The sequence below is a fragment of the Leopardus geoffroyi genome, chromosome B1 (assembly GCF_018350155.1).
Source record: "Leopardus geoffroyi isolate Oge1 chromosome B1, O.geoffroyi_Oge1_pat1.0, whole genome shotgun sequence".
NCBI classification, from domain to species: Eukaryota; Metazoa; Chordata; class Mammalia; order Carnivora; family Felidae; genus Leopardus; species Leopardus geoffroyi.
In genome coordinates this window covers 62,833,756-62,850,521 of record NC_059327.1, presented here as the reverse complement: position 1 = coordinate 62,850,521, position 16,766 = coordinate 62,833,756, and the positions used below count along the sequence as shown (strand labels likewise).

The 16,766-nt window shown below is 39.0% G+C and overlaps 1 protein-coding gene across 4 annotated transcripts in view; it reads left to right on the top strand.

Annotated features, from left to right (window-relative positions):
- Positions 1-16,766, top strand: part of KLHL2 (kelch like family member 2) — a 119,392-nt gene that overhangs the window by 12,388 nt on the left and 90,238 nt on the right. For 3 of the 4 annotated variants that reach the window (XM_045463800.1, XM_045463785.1, XM_045463793.1), the window contains exons 2-3: positions 1,036-1,161; positions 12,518-12,624. In XM_045463800.1, the coding sequence (XP_045319756.1) occupies positions 1,036-1,161; positions 12,518-12,624 (233 nt within the window). Of the gene's footprint in view, positions 1-1,035; positions 1,162-12,517; positions 12,625-16,766 lie in introns of those variants that run through there. The other variant, XM_045463807.1, reaches the window with a different exon arrangement.

The following is a 16,766-nucleotide window of genomic DNA, read 5'->3' as shown; positions in this document are numbered from 1 at the left end:
TGGTATCCTGATTTTTTTCTTTAATAGCTTTATTGAGGTATAATTTACATGCCATAAAATTCACCTATTACAGTTGTACAGTTCAGTGATTTTTTAGTACATTTCTAGAGTTGTGCAACTATCTTCTCAGAAAGTTCCCTTGTGTCCATTAGTAGTTAATCCCCACTCCCTGCCATGGTACCCTGATTTTATTTGTTAATTTTTTTGCTCCCAAGTCTCAAAAGAGTAGTTTATACAGCAATACTAATACAGCCTGTGCTCTTAAAAATTATGTTTAAATATGAAGTTAAATATCGTTGCTTAATGTAGGAAATGATATTGAACATTAGTGAAAAGAATGGGCTCAAAGAGTCAGACCGACTTTGCTCTTACCCAGCTCTACTATTTAGTTACCTAAATTGTTTTTTGCCTTCATCTTTTCATCTGTTAAATGGGGATGGTAATAGTAATGAGCTCACAGAGTTGTTGTGAAGATTAAGCAAATAATACAAGTAAACAACTTAGCACAGTGGCTGCTGAATAGTAAATACTCAATAAACTTTAGCTAACAGGATTAATCTCTTGTTACAAGAGTAGGTCTGAAATATATGGGGTAAATAAATAACGTGGCAGGTAGAGAGCAAAATTCAAATCAGAGTCTAAGTTTTTGAAGTTTGTGTAAAATATGGTCCTGTTCCTGTCTTGGTTTGTAAATAATGTATGACTACAGCAGATTGTTAAAAGCATGTTAATTTCCAACAGAGATCATTTCTCAGCATTTTTATTTCAAAGTATCTGCTGAACCACTTTTACTGAATTTTCTGTGCTCCTTTGTGATAGAGCTTTGACACCATGGAGGTGATTACCCACTTTTTTGTTGAAATCGTAGTGACCATCAGAAAGTGCTCTGAATTGTGTCTTGATCTTACATTGGGATATACTGCAAGACTTCCTCTAAATGAATTTGAGAGATTTGTTGTATCTCTTATAGCCTAATAAGCCAGAACTAAATTATTTTTAATAAGATCTTTTCTGTTTTTTTTCTTTTATGTACAGATGCACAAAGCAGGGTCATCAGAAGCCTCTCGATTCAAAAGATGATAATACTGAAAAACACTGCCCAGTGACAGTGAATCCTTGGCACATGAAGAAAGCTTTCAAAGTCATGAATGAATTAAGAAGGTATTATTACATTAATATTCATGTAACATGGGTCTCTTCCCTTTATTTTGTAGTTGTTTCTAGTGAATATGCTCTTCATGCCTCATTGGTTCTTTATTTGATATAGAGAACATTAAAAGCTTTTTCTACGGGTTTTTTTTTTTTTTTTTTTTTTTTTAATCAGAAGCATGAATAGTATAAGGCTGGTGGTCTCCGATATGTAGCAACTAGCCACATGTGGTTAATCTGAATTAAGATGTTCTGTAAGTAGAAAATACAAAGTGGATTTCCAAGATTTAGTACAAAAAAGAATGTACAATGTTTTATTAATAACTTTTAAGAATATTGGTTACATTTAAAAATGATAATATATGGGATATTTTGGGATAAATAGAATATATTATTGAAATTATTTTCACTTGTTTCTTTTTTTAACGTGATTACTAGAAAATTATGAATTGCATTATATTTTATATTACATATATATCCCATAGTTCTATTGGATGGCTTGGTGTAGGGTTTCTCACTTATCACAAAGAATATGGAAAGAAAACTGTAAGGGAAAAATGTGATACTTTGGTGGTGGTGGTGGTAGTAATTTTGAGGACTGGTGACCTGCCCATTGTTAACGTTATTCTTAAGTATGTTAAAGGTCACTGATATGAACGAAGTGACTTTAAAAGTTGATTGGAAAATGAATAGTTGTTTTTTTTTTTAATTAAAAGACTAATGTGTGTATTAACCTTGGTTTAGTTTTCTTAGCCCTTTGTGAAAGTATTTTTTTCCGCATTGTTCTCTTTGTGAAAGTACATATATTTAAAAGCTTGGGCTAAAAAGAAGGGAGTGACTTAAACTGTCCTTCAATCTCTATGTGCTATGTCTTCGTAAAAGTCCACCCTTTAGGCCCATCATTTCTTTGTTTTTTCTTTACGTAAAGATTCAATAAATATTTATCTGTTGGGTGCTGGAGATACAATGGTGAGCATGAGACACATAGCTTATGGTTGAATGCAGGGAGCAGACATTAATCAGAGGATTACACACATAATTTACTGTAAATTTTAGTGGCAGTAAGTGCTATGAAGGAGGGCTGCCTGGTGCTGTGAAGGTTGATAACAGTGGTCAGGAAAGGCTTCCTGACTTGATAGAAATATTTGTGCTGAGAACTAAAGCAAAACAGAGGTAAGGAAATGAAGGCAGGATGGGGGTGGGAGAGGTTAGAAGACTGTTCCACTCACAGGGAATGGTAGTGCCCAAGTCTGGTGGTGGGACAGAGCTGGCCTCATTGGAGGAAATGAGGGGCAGCTGGAGCACAAATGTCAAGGGGGTCATGGCAAGAGAGCAGCCTGAGTGGGCAGGTGGGGCCCAGCATACTCTGGGCCTTATACATTTCAGTCTTGTTGTCATGGGAGGAAGCCACTGGAGAGTGTTAAGCAGGGTAGTGACATGATCAGATTTGTACTTTGAAAAGAACCTACTTGCTGCTAGGTGGAGAGTGGAGTGGAGAGGGACAAGGAAGTTAAATCGACTATAACGTACTTGATTTGCTTCCTAGTCCAGCTCTGATAGTATTTCTAATGTTTTCATTTAGTCTTTGGGAAAATATGTAGTTGGGATAATCCAGCAGGTCCGGATGTGCTGTTCTAGTTTTTTAATCCCGTTTTAACAGTAGTTATTGAATGTAAACTGCAGTGGTTACTAAATGGAACTGAAAAGTAAGAAAAATGGTCTAGTCATTAATTTTTTTTTTTTAATGTTTATTTTTTCAACGTTGATTTATTTTTGGGACAGAGAGAGACAGAGCATGAACGGGGGAGGGGCAGAGAGAGAGGGAGACACAGAATCGGAAACAGGCTCCAGGCTCTGAGCCATCAGCCCAGAGCCCGACGCGGGGCTCGAACCCACGGACCGCGAGATCGTGACCTGGCTGAAGTCGGACGCTTAACCGACTGCGCCACCCAGGCGCCCCTTTAATGTTTATTTTTGAGAGAGAGAGACAGAGTGTGAGCGGGGAAGGTGCAGAGAGAGACAGAGACCCAGAATCTGAAGCAGGCTCCAGGCTCTGAGCTGTCAGCACAGGGCTCAGACTCACAAACCACGAGATCATAACCTGAGCTGAAGTCGGACGCTTAACCAACTAAGCCACCCAGGTGACTCTAGTCTGGTCATTTTAAGACTGAGATTTTTGGGGCGCCTGGGTGGCGCAGTCGGTTAAGCGTCCGACTTCAGCTCAGGTCAGGATCTCGCGGTCTGTGAGTTCGAGCCCCGCGTCGGGCTCTGGGCTGATGGCTCAGAGCCTGGAGCCTGTTTCCGATTCTGTGTCTCCCTCTCTCCCTGCCCCTCCCCCGTTCATGCTCTGTCTCTCTCTGTCCCAAAAATAAATAAACATTGAAAAAAAAAATTAAAAAAAAAAAAAAAAAAAAAAAGACTGAGATTTTTAATGGCTCTTCTTTTTCTTTGAAAAGTCTAGAAAGACTGACTTTTTCCTGTTCACATTTCCTCTCCCACCCCCTTCTGTGGGAGCGCCATAACCATGGCCTTCCACTGGTGTGAGTAGGGCCTCTGTTGACCTAGGCATGACTCACTAAACTTCAGGGAAGGTGACACCTTCCCCTGAGGTGGATGACCCCGGTTTAGGGACACACTCTGGACTTGGGCGAACTGTTTTACTTCTTTGAGGCTTAGCTATAAAATGAAGGGAGGAGACAGGATGGAATGTGAGGTTCATTGCTGCTCTGACTTCTCTGAGTCTGTGAGATTTTTTCCTGCTTACATGCACAGCACTGGTGTCCTTGCTTCATCCTGGGTTTATTTTGCTCTAGCCTTCATGCACCTATTTGTCCCGTTTTGGGTGTGAACTATATGGCTGTGAAACAGCGTCTTACTCTTTGTGTTGTACCATATCAGGAACCAACATGTCACCAGGCTGGTAGTTGATGCTGATTTTCAGAACAAAGAACGACTTTTAAATAGCCAGAGGGTGTTCGCTGCCAGCTCTATATCCAGGATTAATAAACTCACTAACTGATATGGTTTTTTTTTTTTTTTAAATAAACTCTCTTTGGGATTCATCAGAACCCTTTTGTTTTGTTTGTTTTAAATATCATTCACTTCTGGGGCACCTGGGTGGTTCAGTTGGTTGAGCGTCTGACTTTGGCTCGGGTCGTGATTTCACGGCTCGTGATTTCCAGCCCCGCATTGGGTTCTGAGCCTGGAGCCTGCTTCATATTCTGGGTCTCTCTCCCTCTCTGCCGCTCTCCTGCTCATGCTCTCTCTCTGTCTCTCAAAAATAAAAATAAACATTAAACATTTTTTAAAATATCATTCACTTCTCTCTTAACCCTTATGGCCCATTTGAGTAATTAAAAAAAAAATCTTGGAGGAAGCCTATTCTTTAAACAGCTGAAAATCTTTAATTTCCTGCCATTGCATCAACTTCCTGCTGCCAGGAAGAGGTAGCTGAGAGTGGTTTCCTGACTTCTGGGAAGAGAGAACTTCCTTGTTCTTATTGCTCTGCTCTTGGGCCCTTGCCTTTAACTGGTAGAATAACAGCCATACACTAGAGAGCGTTTTTATGAATGTTTGACTGATGGAAGTGATATTTTAGGAGTAAAAGTCACTTTTTTTTTCTAGTTATGGTTGTTGTAAGGTGTGGTTGGGGGAGTGGGAGTGAGCGGGCAAGAGCTTTGTAAAGTTTAAGTTTGAGAATTAATATGGTTTATAGAAAAAGAATGTGACATTTTCTTTAAACTAGTTTTTTGTTTTTGTTTTCTTTTTTAGACAGGAGGCCCAGATATAGCTCCATGTCCCAGCCCAATATGAGCTTGAATAGCTTAAAATTACTTGGCTTAAAAACCCTGCAGTTACTTGTGAACAGTGTATTCTACAAGTGTTTGTAAGCAGCTGGTTCTCCTTTGAAATCTGCTAGCATGCGCGGCTGTGCGGGAGCCAGAAGCAGCATCAGACTTGGCCCATGCCCTGCGAATGTCTAGATTGCTATAGGAGATGTCTAGAGGAGAGGATGAGGTGGGGGAACAGTGCATGCTGAAGAGGATTTTCACGGGAGAATCCACAGCAGCCCAAAGAAGAGGTTTCTGCTGGACCTGATCGCGGGCAGTAGGATTCATACAAAGCACAGGAGAGGAAAGGCAGTTCCTGGCCTGGGTGACTGCATGAGCTACGGAGGGGATAAACATAACTTGTTGGATAAAGTGAATCAAGAGTTCGTGCTGGGGAGTCTGTGCAGAAAAGGTTAGGAAGCGGGAGAAGGACTGAATTGTGCAGGCTTAAATAGCGTGATGAATTTGGACTTAATCCTGTGGGCACTGGGAATCAGTGAAGGTTTTTGAAAAAGGGAGCAGCGTTGTAAGATGAATGGTGTTGGAGGCATAACCTGGCAGTGTAGTGAAAGGACGGGTCTTTTTAGCAACGCATCTCTGGCAGAAAATTCAGCTCTTTCAACTTCCCAAGCTTGAATTGGTGGGGGTAGGAATTTTTCAGGATACTGACATTTTCAAAATCAAAGCAATAGATCTAATTATGTGTAAAACACTGTATTGAATCTGTGGAGAAGACAAGCAGACTAAATCTCAGACATACGTTTTATTGAGAACATTATGCTATGGGCTTTTTGAGGTGGCCCCAAAAAGGAAATGTCAAGAGATAGCTTTTTGCCTTTACATTAAACACACACACACACACACACACACACACACACACACACACACACACATACGCACACACAACTTCTGTTTTGTAGGTTATGGGATAAGAGTATCTGAGCTTTAAAAATTTCAGTGACTGTTAGTTAGGGCCAACCTGTTGCTTGTTTAGAAGGAAGAGAATTTTGATCCTTAAGTTATATTAAGGAGTTGAAAGTTTTTAGTAAGGATAAATCATTTGAAGTAGTTCAAGTGCTCCTCTATATATCATACCTAAGTCATAAATATTTAGTAGGTCAGTTATAACAGCAGTTTTTACCTTCCCAAGTATAATTTAATCAAAAAAGCCTGAAGCTGTCTTTTAAAGGAGTGCCTATTGTATTTTTCCTCCAGGACATTTAGACCTTGTGGATCCAGATCACCAGTAGGATTAAGTTATCTATTGTGCATCTATGAAAAATTGGAGTTGTGGCTCTTTAGTTATTTATACTCTGTTGCTTAGATGGCAAGTGAATTAAAGAACAAACTTAAGTGAATCTCCCTTTCTCTTCACAGCTTTATATCACTGTTTTTAATTTTTTTTTTAATGTTTATTCTTGAGAGAGAGAGTGAGAGACAGGCAGACAGTGCAAGTAGGGGAGCTCAAACTCATGAACTGTGAGATCATGACCTGAGCCAAAGTCAAATGTTTAACTGACTGAGCTACCCAGGCACCCCTTTATGTGACTGTTTTTAAAAGAGATTTCAGGAAGTTACATACGATGTGAGTTTTTTTATTGCTCGAACATATATTTTTTTCTGTAGTAAAACATTGCCAGGTTCTTTTGTTTTCATGTTATACTAGAGTAGGATGTAAAATATTCCTTGAAAGATAGAGCAGTTGGGTAGAGCCCCAAATCAAATAGACTTGTTTATTTAGAAATTTTAAGATACAGGTTGAAACTTCTAGTCTCAACTGGTAATCTTCTGCAGTGTTTCTTAAGCACATGTGATTAATCTCTTTTTAAGTGGTGTTTATTGAGCATGGATAGGATCATTGAACATTTCAAAGAATACCAATAGTGGATAGTAATAAATGAGTTTACTGACCCAACTCCTTTCTTTTCCCTTTCTTTATGTTGTTGAATACCTACCTGCTTCAGAGCTCGCTTTTACTATGCGTGTTAAATCAGAAAATCAGAAGATCTTACTCTGGCTTTTTTCTTTAAATTATTATAGCTAAGAGTAGCTCATGATTTATTTCACCAATTAAAAAATACTTTGTAATGAGGAAGTTTCCTTTGTATGCATCCTACACTTTCTACCACAGAGGCTTTTCATCTGCATATTCAGAAACTCATCTCTGCATTACTCTCCCCGCCCCTACCCTCCGAAATCCTTCACCTTCTTCATTTCTCTGTTCTTCTCCCCACCAGCTTTTCTCTGTCCCTAATCTCTTCCTTCATTTTATTTCTAATTATTCTTTTCATCTTCTCTCAACTATGACCAAGTATTCTTGCAGGTCCTCAAATCTGGAGATGTTACCTTCCCTTCTCTGCAGGTATTTAGTAACACACTTTCCTCTGTGCCTTCCAGTGGCTCCGTTTTGTCATTTTTCACTGTCACTCTTTTTTATTTTTTAATTTTTTTTCTTTTTTGAGAGAGAGAAAGGGAGAGAGGGAGAATCCCATGAGGAGGCAGAGAGAGAGAGGGAGAGGGAGAGAGAGAGAGAGAATCCCACACAGCCTCCGCACTGTCAGCATGGGAACCTAAAGCGAGGCTTAAACTTACCTGATGCAGGGCTCGAACTCATGAACTGCAAGATCATGACCTGAAGTCGGATGCTTAACCGACTGAGCCACACAGACACCCTTCACTGTCATTCTGCTGTCTTGATTCTGTTTGAAAAGAATAATCTCTATATTCTGAGACCCTTGCTAGTTTAAGGCAGTTTCTCAGTTATTGACTGTAGTAGGTTGTCCTACAACTTTCCACATTGTCACCACTTCCTGCTTTCTGTTTGAAAATTTCAGCAGGTGCAAATCTGTTGAGGGGACTGTGCTATCAGGACTTACACTATGGTGGTGAATCTGTGTTGGGTAAACCCAGCCTCTACATTTTTCCCTGTGCTTAACTGCCACAGAAATTCAAATTCATATCAAAATCAAACCATCATAGTTTTAAGAAGAAAAGGAAGATGGTGGTGACACATGCCATGGAGTTCTGTTGATCTTTGAGATTATTGACATTATAAGCCAGATTCCATCTCCCTTGTCTGTTAAATGAAATTGTCAGAGGAGGGTTGGTTAAATATGACTAATTTAAGTCAGCAGTTGTGCAGCCTTTCGCCTTTAAACCAGCTCATCTCCCTTCATGCCGAGTGACCAGTACTCAGTGATGCAGCCATGTCCTGAACAGCACCTCCACATCTGGCTCTCCCTCTGCTTCCTGACCAGTTTTTAAACTTCTTGGCGGCTTTCCTTGACCTCTGACCCCTTGCCTCATTTCTTTTTATGTCTTGCTATTGTGTCTTTATCCTTGCTATTGTGTTGCTGTTCCAGAGATGACTTTGGACACATTCCAGGCCGTGGTATGGGGTTTGCCCATGGGCTGTGGTGGAAGCCTCGTCTCACGAGCCACGGAGTGCACTCCATGTGGCAGGCAGTGCCTCTAGGTTTTCCGTGGCAGCCGAGGAAGAAAGACGGACAGATGCCATGTGATTGCCTCACCCTGCCGGCTTCCAGTAGAAAGTCAATTTTTGTTTCATGTGACTACTAATTATCTTTGACCTCTGGAAGCCTGATATGTACACAGCAGTGATCGGTTTTTCTCCTCTTAGGAATTTGTGACTTTGTGTCAGGAAACTAAAGGATGTCTTGGAATGTCAGGCATGTTTCATTAATTTTCAAAGTAGCATTTTTCCTGAGAAGGACCAATTTGCATGATGCTGTTTCATTTAGGTTTTGGAGGGCCTTTCATTTTTCTAGGCAATTTGGGTTTTACAAAAGGCCTATATAATTTTTGTTCTCCACATTTGAGCTTAGAGGCATCTTCCTTTGCAAAGCCACCTTAAGGTTGGGCTTTGCCTCTCTTATATCTTCCCAAACATGCCACATGTGCCCCATCTTAAAAGTTACAGTTTCATTTTTGTAATTAGCTGTTAGCTTGTCTGTTTCTCCCCACTCCACTGGGAACTCCTTGCTGTCATGGGCATTGCCTTGCTATTGTGGTAAATGAACATAGTGCTAGGCGCACAGTAGCCACTCTGGATATTTGATGATGAATGAATAGATGCAAATTTTGCTAAATAGCAATTATTTGTCTTACTATTCTGGAAGACTTTTCCTTCTGTCATTCATTCTTTCATTGAATTTCAAGTAATAGGAATATAAACTCAGAAACTCATTTTAATTTTTATTGCCAAACTTTTCATTTGTACCTGTCCTCCTCCTCATCCAAAAGTTATTGTACTACTTACAAACATGCACATTTGGAAAGAGGTAAGGGCCATACTCAGTTAGATACACACTGGCTGCAAGATAAGAAAGCTGGTCAGATCTCTTTTTTTTTTTTTTTTTTTTTTTTAAGAGCAAGCGGGAGGGGGGGAGAGGGACGAGAGAGAGAGAATCTTAATCCATGTGAGTGTGGAGCCTGACTCAGGGCTTAATCCCATGACCCTGGATCATGACCTGAACTGAAATCAAAAGTCAGACGCTTAACCCACTGGGCCACCCAAATGCTCCTGGTCTCTCTTGTCTTTGAGTGCCGTTTTAAAATATGTTATTGTTCGGGCACCTGGGTGGCTCAGTCGGTTAAGCATCCAACTTCAGCTCAGGTAATGATCTCATGGTTCATAGATTCAAGCCCCGCATCAGGCTCTGTGCTGACGGCTCAGAGCCTGGAGCCTGCTTTCGATTATGTGTTCCCCTCTCTCTCTCTGTTCCTCCCCTGCTCATGCTGTTTCTCTCTCTCAAAAAAAAAATTGAAAAAATTGAAAAACATTACAAAATAAAATACGTTATTGCTGGACACAAAAAGATAAAAAATGAAGCACTAGAACCAAATATGTTATTGTTTTAGAATGTGACCCTTAGATTCTGTGTGACCTAACCCAGGGTGTGGCTACGTACTGATTTGGCAGTGTTTTTACCTTCCTAGTTAACTAATGTCAGCTAATAAGCCAGTAAGGCTGAGCTAATTATGTGACAGCCAGCAGGTGTTATGCTAGATGGTTTTGATCAATAAGTAATTGTAATTGAAGCTAAATGTAATTAATTATGTGATTTTGGGGTGTCCAAGTGTAATTCCACTTATGTTCCATCTTGAAACTAGAGCACTAAGAAGGATTACTACTGACAGAAGGAAAATCGGCATAAAAATGTACTTGACTCATGTTTGAGTTGTGTCCAGATGCACTGGCCATAGTAGGAAAACCTGGATGGCCCCGTCCTTGAGAGACTGTGTGCAACTCTGCTGACCTCCTCTTCGATCACCCTTCTTTCTCTCTGCTTTCCTTTTTCCAGGGTTCCCCATTGTGCTGTGCTGCCTCACGTCTCCATGCAGTAGCACATACTGTTCTCTCTGTTAGGAGCTGCCTTGCTCCTTCTCTATCCCGCTAATGCCTACTTGTTTATAAAACTCAGCTTAAGGTCAGGAGCTGCAGGAAGACTTTTCTCACCCCCAGTCTGCTTTAGATGCTTCCCCATAGCACCTTTACAGTGATTTTTTTCTACTTTATCCTGTAATCTTGGTACGGTCATTCCTTTCTGCTAGACTCCTTAAGGTCAGAGATGATCTTGCAGTGCTTTGTTGAATTTGATCTTTCTAAATATTCTTGTAGATGTAGTGCTAAAACCCCACTAAAACTGTGCCTTTTATAAACTATATTCGGAACTTAAAATTGTTTCTAGTATACGGTATGCCAAATAATAGATTGGTGTTATTTGATTTATACTTTTTATTCCCTGTTTTATTCAAGCTTTAACAAGTCTTGAAAACACACAGGTGGTTTTGTGTAGTGGTTAAAAGGCTTTGGAGCCAGACTCCATGGATTTGAATCCTGGCATTCCACAAGTGGGGACTTAAGGCTGATTGTTCATCTTTAACCTTGACTTCCCCAGCTGTACATTTTGGGGGTAAAAATCATAATAATACCTACCTCGTAAGATTGTGGTGGGTCCTAAATGAGATAAAACATGCAGGTAAAGCACTTGCATAGTAACCTCCTGAAAACACCACTGAATTTTCCCACCCTGGTTACTTGTGAAACCATGGAATTCATAGAATTGCAGTATGGTTTTTATATTCTCAGAGCAGACATAGACTTTGTCAGTGTTCACAGTGGAGGAATCACGAAGAGTGACCTTATGCCACCTTTGATGACTCTAACTTCCATGACTCTAACGTGGGACCTACCTGATGTCTCATACAGCATCCTGAGCCATTAAATTGACACCCATGAGCCATACATTGCTCTAAAGGACACAGCAGGCTCATCAGCAGGGAGGCTCTGGAGCACAGTTATCACCAGCGCTGCCGTGCTCCTTTTTCTTACAGTTTCCCCTAGACCGGAGGGAAAATCAATGCCAGTAGGATCTCCAAAAACTTTTGGTGTGAATTCTACAGAAATAGGCAGTGTGGAAAAGTGGAAAACTTCAAGGATTTGGTTAAGCTCATGTGAAAATGTTGCTTGTGAGCTACTAGAAAATTATAGCAGGCCTCAGGCCATCCTTGTAGGAGATAGACTAGTGAAGGAGGGGACCAAGTGTGACCTGTGTGTGGGATACACACAAATTCATGCTTGGGTGTGTGAGGTGTGGAAAGGACTTTTGGGTTCACCACACCTGTTTCAGTCATTAATGACATGACTACCAGTAAGGTCAGTTTTAGAGCTGCAGCCTCCTTGCTTGTTCTGGAATAAGCATCAGCACCACTTTTTGCCAAAAAGATATCCTGTGACATTCTTATTTAGCGGGAAAAGCTCATCTAGCAGTTTGTGTAGAATGTAGAAAGTGTTCACCGTATGGTTTTGAATGGCTCAAAATGGATATTTCAGAATGGGAGGTATAATTATGCTTGCTGAATAATGGTTTGTTTTAAGGTAACAAAATGCTTTTTAATTTTGTACGTGGTAATGTTTTCCAGCTTTGAGAAAAGAGATAGTTTGCACTGGTAAAATGTTGTGATTAAGTTAAGCCTCAAATGTCTTCTATGCCTTTTAAGTAGTGGGAGCAATTGAATATAGTTTTACCTTTGCTTGATGACCCAGCATCATTTTAAATATCTTTTTTTTTTTTTTTTTGGTACTTTGACCCAATTTGGTTTTCTACATACATTTTATTTTGTCTCATCTTAATGTGAGACTGCCATCTGCCACTTCTTAATTCAAACTGTTCTTAATTCAAACATCCTCTCCTTTTACAATCCATTGATGGTTTGCTGCCAGTAATTTATTTAGGTTGAGAAATCATTAATCAGGTTGGGAAAGGTTTCTCTGTTGAACAAAGGCAAGATTCTGAGTGAGGGCCCAATGCATGTCGGGTCTTTGTTGTGACTGTTTTCTGTGTGCTTCACGTTTAAGGAATTCTGTTTTAAAGTAAAGGATGGCAGTTTTAAAAGTCTCAACTTCAGAAGAGTGTAATATGTTGCAATTTTTACTGTAATATTTTAGCACAGGATGCTGAATACATTTATTATCGGTATCATTAAAATTTTCTCTTTCTCTGCTTTGTGAACAGTCAAAACTTGCTGTGTGATGTCACAATTGTGGCTGAAGACATGGAGATCTCTGCTCACAGAGTTGTGCTGGCTGCCTGTAGTCCTTATTTTCATGCCATGTTTACAGGTATGAAATGTCTTAGTTCTGGGTATTTTTCAAACGTATACAGATCTGGGCTTTTCTTTCCACATTTTCTTTTCTTATTAACATTTTATTGTTATGAAATGAAGTACTGTAATGGAATTAAACGCTCTTGCTTTGTTTCAAATTCCTCCTCCCTGTTGTTTTTCGGTTTTGTAATCATGTGTGTATATGTGCATTATATTCACATACTCATAGTTTTATGCTAGTTTTGCCCCGTTGTATTTACATCTACATATACTGGCCGAGTTTACTTGCCTGCCAATTATAACAACTTTTGGCACTTGATTATTTTGGCAAAAGAAAAGTGCTTTTACTGTTTTCCATTTTTTTTTTCCAAATGATTTTCACATATGTTTCGTTGATTGTTTACAGTGAATAAAGAGATGTTTATTTAATGTCCTTTGATTTAAATATATAAAAAAAATGGTGGTCACTTAGGTAACTAAAAATATATAAAATGACTTCAGTACTTCTGGAAAAAAAGTAATTTATGCTTGCCCACTCATTCTCTTAAAAAAATTAAACATATATTACGGTACAAAGAAATGAAGTTATATATTAGAACAGTGAGCTTATAATCTTAAGAGTATTGGTAGAACAAACAAAATACTGATAAATACAGGGGTGTCTGGGGGGCTCAGTTGGTTGAGTGTCTTACTCTTGATTTTGGCTCAGGTCATCATCCCAGGGTCGGAGGACCAATCCCTGTGTCAGGCTCCACTCCAACTAACTAAGTGTGGAGCCTGCTTAAGATCTCTTTCTTTCCCTCTTTCCCCTCCCCGCCTCGTGTGCTCTCTCTCTAAAAAAAACAAAACACTTATGAATACGAATATAGTTACATGAAAAAGTGCAAATAATAAAAGATATTCATACTTTAGAAATCGTGAAGTATTTCTTGTGCCTAACATTTTGCTTATATACTTCCAGGAATATACAATAGTGTAAGTGTGCTTCCCACCCCCAGTAACAATACGCACGCTTTAAGTACGTAGTAGAGTATGGAAGATCTGGTTGCCCAAGCAGTGATGCAGATGGCGAGGGCTGTGATGGACAGCACTGAGAGAGGGGGATCTGACATTTCCTGAAGCCAGATAGGTTTAAAGCGTTCACACCAATGAAGAGGAGTCCAGAAGGCCACGTGAAGAGGATGGGCTTAATGTTTTGGGAGTAGAGGAGAGTCTGGAAGGCCCTCACTATTCAGCCTGTTGCGGCCTTGCTGTTCCTGAACGGAGTTAAATAATCAAGAATGTAGGAATGATAGCAGAGGGGCTGTGAGCCAAGTTGGGAGGGTGCCTTTAGCTGAGGCTGATTTGAAAAGTCAATACTAATAATGTGGGACTAGTCAGATTTTTATGTCCTAGGGTTCATTTCAGTCTCATGGTTTACATCTTACATCTTATTTATTTACCCTGGACAGTGTTCTAAACAGAGTCTCCAGGCTTATGAGAGGAAGGTTCTGGCTGGAATGTGTCAGCCTAACTTAGGAATTCCCTAGTATAGGGCTGTCCCCTGTAGGTGGCATTCTCTCACATGACACTGCTATTGCTATTTCCTTGTTGGAAACCATGGGAAACTCACATCATCAACTTATGCTTCAGTTTCCCCATCTGGAGAAGGAGGATGGTAATTTTACCCACTTTCTAGGATTTTTATAAAAATTAAATCAGATCATATATGTGAATTTCTTAGCACTCTACTTGGCCCATAGAAAATATATAATTAATTTTGGCAGTAATTATGTTGTTATTATTTGAATTGAAGAATAGCAGACACACAATGTTACATTAGTTCCAGGCGTACAGCATAGTAATTCTGCATCTCTATGTGTTATGCTGTGCTCACCACAACTGTAGCCACCATCTGTCACCATACTATGATAGTACAGTACCATTGACTGTATTGTCTATGCTGTACCTTTTATCCTCTTAACTTATTCCCTTACTAGAAGCTGTATCCCCAACTCCCCTTCTCCCCTTTGCCTGTCCTGCCCCCCTTTCCCCTCTGGTGACCGCAAGTTTTTTGTATTTACGGGTCTATTTATGTTCTTTGTATTAATGGGTCTGTTTCTGCTTGTTTGTTATTTTGTTTTTTAGATACCATATATAAGTGATACCATATGGTACATATCTTTCTCTGACTTATTTCATTTAGCATGGTACCCTCTAGGTCTACCCATAGTGGTACAAATGCCAAGATCTTATTCTTTTTTTACAGCTAATATTGTATACCAGATGTTCTTTTTCTGTTCATCTATCGATGGCCATTTGGGTTGCTTTTATATCTTGGCTGTTGTAAATAATGCAGTAAACATAGGGGTAAATGTATCTGTTCGAATTAATGCTTTTGGTGTGTTTTTTGTTGTTTTTTGTTGTTGTTTTTTTTTTTAACGTTTATTTATTTTTGAGACAGAGAGAGACAAAGCATGAATGGGGGAGGGTCAGAGAGAGGGAGACACAGAATCTGAAACAGGCTCCAGGCTCTGAGCTGTCAGCACAGAGCCTGACGCGGGGCTCGAACTCACGGACCGTGAGATCATGACCCGAGCCAAAGTCGGATGCTTAACCGACTGAGCCACCCAGGCGCCCCTGTTGTTGTTGTTTTTTTGTAAATACAAAATATATAAAGAACCTTTATAACTCAATATCAAAAACCAAATAATTCAGTAAAAAATGTGCAGGGACTTGAATAGACATTTCCAAAGAAGACTACTGATGGCCAACAGACACATGAAATGGTACTCAACATCACTAATCATCAGGGAAATGCAAATCACACCTATCAGAATGGCTGGAATCAAAAGGACAAGAAGTAACAAGTGTTAGCAAAGATGTAGGAAAAAAGGAACTTTTGTACACTGCTGGTGGAAATGTAAATTGGTGCAGCCACTATGGAAAACACTATGGAGGTTCCTCAAAAAATTAAAAATAAGAATACCATATGATCCATTATTTTTCTTTTACTCTAAATTTCTAAATGTCCTTATATTTTGTAAGAGTAGAAGATTGAGGAACGCTTAGACTAGAATTTCTTTTGATAAATGTTTTATTTTTTATAGAGCTACACAAATATATAGTGATTAACTTAAAAATGCAAGATCAAAGTAACTTAAAACTGCAGGATCAAGGTTAGTTTCCTTTCCCTTCAAAAGGCAGCCCTTAGAGTCTCCAATCTCCCTGACCCTTAGGTATCCAGAGACATGCATGCTAAATAGAGATGGGAGATCTTGTTATATCTTTGTCTTCTTTTCTGTTTACCTTATGACCTAAACTACGTTTCACTTTCCCTGTTTTTTTTTTTTTGTTGTTGTTGTTGTTTTAGTCTAATATACCTTTTACATGTAGTCAAATTTTAGATTGCGGTATACTAAGATAAATGCAAAATAGGGATACTGTGTTAATTTCTGATTCATATAAAATGAATTGAATACCTCAGTTGTGTTTTTTTTCACAACTTTTTTGATGCATATTTTACATACTATGAAATTTACACATTTCCAGTGTAGTGGCAGTGAATTTTAGTAAATGTATTTAGTGGTCATCACCATAAGTCAATTTTGGAACATTTTTATTCCCACATTAATGATTTGGGTTTATGTATGTAAATTATTTCTGTGTTGTAGTATTTATTATCAGTTTGTTCTTTTTTATTGCTAAATAGATAAAATTGTATGGATGTATCACATTTTGGCTGTCCATTTTCCAGTTGATGGACATATGGGTTAATTTCAGTTTTGGGCTGTTGGGAATAATGCTGGTGTGAATATCCATGTGCCATTGTTAACATGGACATTTATTTTCATTTCTCATGGAATTAGATACCTAGGAGTGGAATTGCTGGGTCTTATGGTAAATTTCTTTAAACTTAACAGTGAATGCTATGCTGTTTTTGAAGGTGCACCATATTACATTCCTACTGTTAATGTAGGATGGTTCCCATTTCTCCACATCCCCATCAACACTTGTTACTTTTATTTTTTTTTTTTAAATTGTAGTCATTCTAATGGGTGTAAAATGGCATATCTTGTAGTTTTAATTTGCAATTCCCAAATGAGTGATGATGTTGAACATCTTTTCATATACTTACTAGGCTTGACTTAAAAAAAATTTTTTTTTTAATGTTTATTT